At 32.5% G+C, this 7816-nt stretch overlaps 2 protein-coding genes across 2 annotated transcripts in view; one reads left to right on the plus strand and one right to left on the minus strand.

Annotated features, from left to right (window-relative positions):
* Positions 1-24: 24 nt before the first annotated feature.
* Positions 25-4165, minus strand: LOTGIDRAFT_213936 (hypothetical protein). The gene is made up of 9 exons (XM_009052766.1): positions 4104-4165; positions 3602-3798; positions 3236-3293; positions 2782-3016; positions 2335-2434; positions 1959-2031; positions 1683-1829; positions 1178-1353; positions 25-952 (listed from the first exon to the last, which is right to left on the minus strand). Exons 2-8 carry the CDS (start codon positions 3721-3723, stop codon positions 1231-1233), a joined length of 858 nt encoding a protein of 285 aa, XP_009051014.1. The 5' UTR covers positions 3724-3798; positions 4104-4165; the 3' UTR covers positions 25-952; positions 1178-1230.
* Positions 4166-4254: 89 nt separating this feature from the next.
* LOTGIDRAFT_231390 (hypothetical protein) overlaps positions 4255-7816 on the plus strand; it is a 4919-nt gene continuing 1357 nt past the window's right edge. The window contains exons 1-10 of the mRNA XM_009052767.1: positions 4255-4322; positions 4779-4929; positions 5192-5286; positions 5588-5621; positions 5795-5891; positions 6243-6333; positions 6567-6676; positions 6932-7006; positions 7173-7302; positions 7465-7816. Of these exons, the coding sequence (XP_009051015.1) occupies positions 4794-4929; positions 5192-5286; positions 5588-5621; positions 5795-5891; positions 6243-6333; positions 6567-6676; positions 6932-7006; positions 7173-7302; positions 7465-7623 (927 nt within the window). The 5' untranslated portion in view covers positions 4255-4322; positions 4779-4793 and the 3' untranslated portion in view covers positions 7624-7816. The remainder of the gene's footprint in view (positions 4323-4778; positions 4930-5191; positions 5287-5587; positions 5622-5794; positions 5892-6242; positions 6334-6566; positions 6677-6931; positions 7007-7172; positions 7303-7464) is intronic.

Genomic DNA, 7816 nt, shown 5'->3' on the forward strand with positions numbered 1-7816 from the left:
TGGGCTGAAAATTAATTACAAATTGCCATATAATTAATTTTTAATTATCAATTAGTAACAATATAATAAAGTAACAATTGTGGTTCTATATAAATATTTATATATACAGCTTAAACTTTAGTCATGCACAATGTATTAAAGGGATGCAGTCGACAAGATCATAAAAATTATTTTCAACAGCCTGTATCTCTTTTCAAAATAAAATGTTCAGTCAAGGTTGTGAACGATAAGGTGAAAACCTGTTACAAGTAGATGTAATTGCCAATTCCTAATGTAATTTTACCCAAAAAAGAAAAGGTTTTACAAGTTTACACTAAAATTGCAATTTGTTCAGCTGCTATACTGAAGGATTATACAACTTAATCTCTGCTAATATAATGCATTTATTTCAATGCAAGACAACAAATATACCACATGTTTATGTCAATTCGTAAAACCTTATTTACTCAAAGCCAATATATTGTGATGGAAAATCATGATAAAAAATCATTAAAAGAAGAAATGTGACGAAACGACTTGAGCACACGGGCATCATTTAACATCTTATCTTTCCAGTATGAAATTATAGGCGTCTATAAATGAAAGATAACTGATGAGAATATATGGTTATTCAAGATATTTAAAATAAATTACCATGAAAAAAGTAATTGGTAACCATGGTAACATTTTTATTTTCTTCAAGATTTATTGATTTTGCGATAAATAGATAAGAAAATGTTACATCACATTTAAAGAAATATGTCTTCAGAATTTAACTCAATTGAATGATATATTTTTTAATCAAATACACACCCATAAAATAAAATTGATTTTCAGCCTTGCATCAAAATATTATTCATATAGAGACAACATGCCAAGTGCAGTAGAGTTGAAGGTCTTAAGGTGAATGAACCTTTCCACTTTTAAAGAGCCTTTTTAAGTCCTATAAGCTCTTCTTGATGACCAAAACAAATTTGGAGATCGACTGTACAATTAATTTTTGAATTCCCTTTAAATTAGAGAGAAAATTCAATATCTGTGTAGGGTCACAAAATAATAGCCCATATCACTTTAGTATATTCATTTAAATGTCAATTTGAAGAGGAGTCAAAAGGATCCTTTAATAAGTCTTAATGATTCAAGGGAAAATTTGATATCTCTTAAAGAGACACAAAATAATCCATAGCACTTGGGAACCTTTAGTATATTTCTTATAAAATGTCATGGTGAACTAACAGCGATTACAAGCCATTAGGATCCTTTCACTGATCGGATCATCTTCTCTAACATATCCCACTGTTCATTAGAAACCAGTTTTAATGGATTAAACATGCCAGCTTCACTTGGATATTCTCCACCATTTAATCTTATTATCTGAAAATGCAATATGAAATAAACTGAGTTTTACATCCTGCTATAGTGCACTCTATTAGAGATAACAGTCACCACCATGCATTGTGAAATGACGGATAAGATTTATTTAATTTGCAGCTCTCCAAGACTCTTTAAGTTCAACAAATTGTTTAAAATTGCAATTGATATAATGAGAATTACTTGCCAATTTAGTTACAGAATCAAGAAAGCAAAAGAAGAGGATTTCACCTCTGAAACAACAGATGCCACTTTATCAGATGACGGTGCTAGAATTTACTAATATACCTAGGCCTCTCATTACCCAGGGCAAATAAAATTTTCCAACTCACCTGCCCTGAAATCCACGAAGAATAATCACTGACAAGATAGGCTGCCAAATTGGCAATTTCTTCCACCTCCCCTGCTCTTCCAGCTGGTATACCTCCTATTTTAGTATTCATAAATTCTCCAGTAGGATCTAGCCGACTGAATGCTCCCTGAAAAGAATATCATATGACATTAAATGTTATCCACATTTATTGTAATGGTAAACCAACCAAAGGCAGAAAGTAGGATATAAACATTTAATATTGTTTTATTGAAAAGTCAGTATTGAATAAGCATACCTGAGTTTCTATAGGACCAGGTGAAATACAGTTAAACCTCATACCATATCTAGCCCATTCACTAGCTAATGATCTGAAACATACATTATTTTGAATTTAACAGTACAGCAGTATTTCAGAAGCTCATATATTAACCAAACCATTCACTGAAAACCTCACATCATTTTGCACTATATAAAATTTGGAGTAAGAAGTATGGTCCCCTTGATTTCCAAAAAAATCAAAAAAAAACAATATATATTTTTTAAATCCTTAAAATATAAATTTTGATAAAAAGATTATTTTGAAGAAGCGAGGGCTTGGACTGTGTTACAGCAGTCAAATTCATAAAATAATTTCTTTCTGTTTAATCCTTCAGTTTCAGAGTTGTCCTCACCTGGTGATGGCTTCTACACCAGCTTTAGCAGAGGCACTAGGAACAACAAAACCTGATCCAGAATCAGCATAATCAGCTGATATAGATAGGAAAACAGCTCCTACAAAAAGAGTAAAATATGAGTTTAACTAAGAATTTCTACACAAAAACCAATCCATCTTCCAATACCTTGAAGAACTTCAATCAACAATAAAGTAAATGTGAAGCTACAAAACTGTAGTCAGAAAAGAAAACCTATGACAATTAGGGGAAACCTTATCAAAATGGTTCTATTTCTCTTTCAATTGTGCTAATGAAATGTGAAATTGAAATGTGCTTCGTTAGACTCTCATAAATAGCAGACACAACAAAGACGTTTAGTCAGAAATTGCCAATATTTTTTGCAATTTGTATAACAATGTATTTTCATGGAAAATTAAACAGTTGAAATAGCTGAACGATACCTACCCTGTTTAGCTTTTATCAGTCTCTTTCCAACATCAATTGTGACATTAGCTGTACCATTTAACACTATATCAATAATTGTCTTCCAAGCATTCATTGACAATCTTTCAGTAGGTGAAATAAAGTTTCCTGCTGCGTTATTTATAATGATATTTGGTAACCCGAATGCAGATTCACATTTATCTAACGCTGTTTTAATGGCTTCTTGGTTTCTGACATCAGCTCCTACTGCTAGTACCTACAGAAAGTATAAGAAAGCCATAATTATCTGAGCAAAAAAAACTCATAAATGTACAAATATCTAATTATATGGTAAGATTAAATCTAACTTCTTGTTTCAGTACATTCTAGTGAATCTAGCCATGTTACTATAGTAGACCTGTTAATGTGGTTAAAAAAGGTATCTGGATAAAGAAATGATTTAAAAGACACTGTTAACATTCCTTTTAGTCCATACCTTATTGCCCGTTTCTTTTGAAATTTCCTCAGCTGTTTTCTTCAACACATCAACGCTCCTTTAAATATATTAAACATACAATTCAGCATTCAAATTATCTTACTTTCCTTACTTATAAAATGATTAATAACACCAACATGACATCAAAGAAACCTGAAATCTGATTTCTTTCTGAAATGTGCTACAACTACCAGCAAATAATAATAAACTCTGGAAAATAATAATAAACATGGAATCGAGCTTCATTAGCAGAAAGAACACATATATATTTTGAAGAGATTACTGGATACAAGCTTACACAAGCTAATTCTTTTCTCGTCTTCATTACAAATGGCAAGAAAGATTCTGTAAGATTAAAGGACTGACCTACTGGTGATGACAACATTTGCACCAAGTTTTGAAAGAAATGTAGTCATTCCTTTCCCTAATCCAGTCCCTCCACCAGTGATAAACGCTGTTTTTCCTTTAAATGTATCAGCTGGTAGCATAACGTTAGTCGCTACAGGAAAATATTTGGCTCTGTCTGCTGCAGTGCCTGATTTCAGGCATCTTTGAAGGTAAACCTGTTAAAAATGATAAAATTTCACACAATAAGGTTTTTCTTTATAATTATTACATTTTTTTTAGCTATAATTAGGCTTTAGAATGATGGGCTTATATATCGCTTCAGTAACAGTGTTGTTCAGGGTTTCAAGCCATTAGTTGTGGTCTGAGTTAAACTTTTAAAGCACTTCTTTTGCCAAAATTACCTCCCTTGGATACAAAGTCCGAATTTAAGTAAAAATTGCAATTAGGACAAAATGAACAATGATATAAATATGTTCAGCGTCGAAAGTATGAGGAAAGTCGTCATTTCAGGCACGCTTACTTGAAGATTGGTTGAAACCTTCCAGTTTCCTTTTCCAAAAGAAGCTAATGTTGACACACAGCGGGCTGACATCTTGAAAATACCCGTATGTAAATAACCGGAAGTGAGAATACTTAATTTTGATTGGATTAAATTTTCACTTTCAAAAGGGCGCTGAATAGAAAGGAATCAACTGAACAAATTTTAACGAAATTATCAAGGTTTATTTATGTTTAACAGGTATACCTTTATTGAAACAATATTCTTATGTGCTATGGATTATATGTGTTTTGCTTGTTCCCTTCAAATGATCGTCGATTAGGCCCTATCGATTTAACGATAGCCTATGGCATTATCATATGCCTGGAGACTGACTTGCTTTCAGTTTTTTAAACCGAAGGCGAAAGTTCAGACCAACTACTTTTTAAAATTTGATTGATAAAAAGACAACAATTGCTCAAGAGATTATGGCTAAGATTTAATTCAAGAAAAGACTTGTTTTGACCCATTTCACCTTAAACCGGGCAATCTCAGGAGTTGTTAATGATTTTTACTGAGTGATAGCCTTGATGTCCCATTGATTGACATTGGATTGGTGGATTTTCTTCTGATCTGTATTCTTATTGGAAATCTTGCTACTTTGTCATTTATGTTATTGTTAGCCTATGTCTGTACACAGTATACTTTCCTTTACAGAAAGTTTGCGTAACGATGCCACGCAAGAGAACGGCTAAAGTCAGTAAAAGAAACAAACCAAAATGTCCTGAAGGAGACGAAGGGAAGTCGCTGACAGAAGAAGAGAGGCATGAAAAGTTGGCTGTGTTTACTAAAGATTTTGATATTAAATGTAAGTTTCAAAGTATGAAATGCTATTGAAGCTTCACTGATTATCTGTCACCACACTTATCTTTTAATCACTTCAGAAAAAAAAAATATCAGTGACCTTGATGCATTGTCTGTGATACTGATACATTCCTTCCTTATATTGAAACTATTTATATCAATGATGGTTTAAAATGTAACCTGTCTTAATTTGCTAATGACATAATTGTCAAACAGGATGATAAGTTCAAATACAAAAGCAATAATTTTTTCTTTTTTCCTTTCAGATCAAGAGAAAATAAAGAGAATGGCGCTGGATCAACAGACTTTATTAAATGCTATAGAAAGGAAATTACACTGTCAAATAATGCAGCTTCCTGCGGTATGTAATAGAATTCACTGTCATGCTCTTGTGAGCAGTTTTGTAGATAACCAGCTCTGAAACCTTTCAAAGAAACAAACTAAGGTTCCAATCCTTAAAGCATTTTTCACCATAAAACACATTAAAGGCGATCCTAAAGAGGTTTTCTGAATTTCTTAGGACTATCGGGGACACTAATAGCATCAATTTGCACCATTCCAATTTCCCTGATAGACATTAACAGGAAACCTCTTTAAACAATCATTCAGATCAGATTCATAGATGTAAATAAGTTCATTTCTAATTGATTTTTCTTTTTCAGTGCATAAAAAAGATGAAATTAAAAGATTTTATTGGTAAGATATTGTTTCTGTGATTCAATGTTGAGAACAAAATACTAAAAAACAGATTATTCTCGATGCACAAATAAACAGGAAATTTAAAATATTTAAGGAACAATGGTGAAATGTTTAATATTTCTGAAAATGCTGTCAGTCCAAATCACTGTATAATTACTCATCAATTTCAGAACTAGGTGGAACGATTGAAGCAGCTTTAGCAGAAAGTGAATCAGCCCCTTCTATGCCTTCTTCATTATCTATATCTGGAAAATTAGCCCAGTCCATGTAAGTCTGAATTTTCTTATCATTTTTAGCACGAAGGGTTAATGAAATAAAAACTTCATATACCCTACTAAACTCCAAGTAATATCAACTGGAAGTGTATAAAAGTTATGTGATTTCACTTGATAAAAACAGCTGGTGTATACATATAATTTTGTGGCCAGTAGACCAGCTGCTGGTATTGATCAGATTAAGATGCAAGTCAGCATTTCTTTAAATCAATGTTCATTCAGCAGATGGAGTTTAATGTTTCAGCTCAAAATATTTTAAAACTCTGCAAGTAAAATTTTTTAACATTTTGTGGTGGTATTATTATTTTTCAATTTCCATAGAAATTTAACCTATATATTATAGATCAAAATTGAACCCGAAAATATTACCCACGTGTGAAGTCATCCAAGAAGAAGGGGAGCCGACTCCTGTAGCACAGAAACGAACTGTTAGGGTAGGTACTTGAGTCTTTTGATTGATTAACAATTCAGTGCTCTTCTTGAAGGATTTTTTTCACAGCAACGGTTTGAATCGGAATCTGAGATTTCTGTACACTTCTGTAGCCAGTAGTTTTTATAGGCATCTCTCAGTTGCATGAGAGTTGCGTTCAAAACTTTTGGCTACTATTCTTATTCGCAAATATTAGCATCTGGTGATCACTATATAAATAATATTTTGAAATTGCAGAAGAATTCCAATAAATCAACAACAGGAACTGGTGTGAGGAAATCTACAAGAAAACGAGGAACGAAAGGAAATGAATCTCTGATGGCTCCTCCGTCTGTTTCTAGAATCAGGTATGTGTAACTTTGGGCTAATCGAATAATCCACCTAAATAACAAATGGCACTAAGTATAAGCCAAAGTCCAAAAGAGGATCAATAGATAGATGACTATAGTCTCTGAGGTATCTTGGATGACTCAAGAATGATGTTTATTGCAAATGAACGTTACTTATCTTGCAATTGAACTGACATATGTAAAAAAATTCCATGTTTGAAGTAAGCTCTTTTAACATTACACTAATTAAACAAATTAATTATTTCTTTCCAGAATGACTCCAGCAAGTAGAACTATGTCCACATCAGGATGGCCCACGCCTTTAATTACACCTAAATTTGACCCCAGGTAAATATTCTATAATATTTCATCATCAGAATTTATGATTATCAAAACTTTAATTCCTAATTGAGTCATGTAATCAAAGAATTGGTTCAATAACTGACAGGATTTTATCGGTCATAATTACCCAGCATTGAAAAAGAAAATTTATAACATGATATTTTTGTTTCAGATTACCGTTTACTCCGGGTATGAACCGAGATCCAAAACCAGGGGAGAGAATCCTGTCTCTAGCAGGTAGTCCTATCAATAATCCACAAGATGGTGAGAAGAAAAGTAGAACTGGCAAGGGACGAGTTAGAGTAAGTTTAAGATTGTACTTGAGTTTAAAGAGAACAAGGCCCCAAAAAAAAAAAAAACAGTTGAACTGATGACTAAATCTCTGATTGCACCTTGCATGGATACACTTATCGTTCCAAGCCCAGAAGGAAAATAAATATATTAAACAATATTTCTATTTTCAGACATTAACAGTAAAAAATAAAGTGAAAGAAGAACTAGAAAATCTTGTGATACCAGATTCTCCGACGGACATTAAAAATATGAGACAATCTCAGATGTTTAAAGCTATCAATTTATTATCCAATATTTTAAAACAATCGGATGACGATGAACAGTTTTAGTGTCAGACTTTAACAGACTATTCTACAGTGGATGTATTAGAAAATGAGGAATACACTACAGAAAATTTAATTTTGAATTCTGGATAGAAAATCTGGCCACATATTTTCGAAACGATCTTAGAGCTAGGATGTCCTAGGATCAACGTTAGAAGATAAGAACCTAGGACATCCTAGCGCTAAGATCGTTCGAGAA

Source organism: Lottia gigantea (assembly GCF_000327385.1).
Source record: "Lottia gigantea unplaced genomic scaffold LOTGIsca_19, whole genome shotgun sequence".
NCBI classification, from domain to species: domain Eukaryota; kingdom Metazoa; phylum Mollusca; class Gastropoda; family Lottiidae; genus Lottia; species Lottia gigantea.

What these genes read in the sequence shown, in the direction of transcription:
- LOTGIDRAFT_213936 (XM_009052766.1), bottom strand. Translation starts at nt 3,723, where the DNA reads ATGCTACCAGCTGATACATTTAAAGGAAAAACAGCGTTTATCACTGGT. An exon ending in CAAAAGAAACGGGCAATAAG is followed by an intron (nt 3,017 to 3,235) that starts GTATGGACTAAA and finishes TACTTTCTGTAG; the next exon opens with GTACTAGCAGTAGGAGCTGA. An exon ending in CTGGTCCTATAGAAACTCAG is followed by an intron (nt 1,830 to 1,958) that starts GTATGCTTATTC and finishes TATTCTTTTCAG; the next exon opens with GGAGCATTCAGTCGGCTAGA.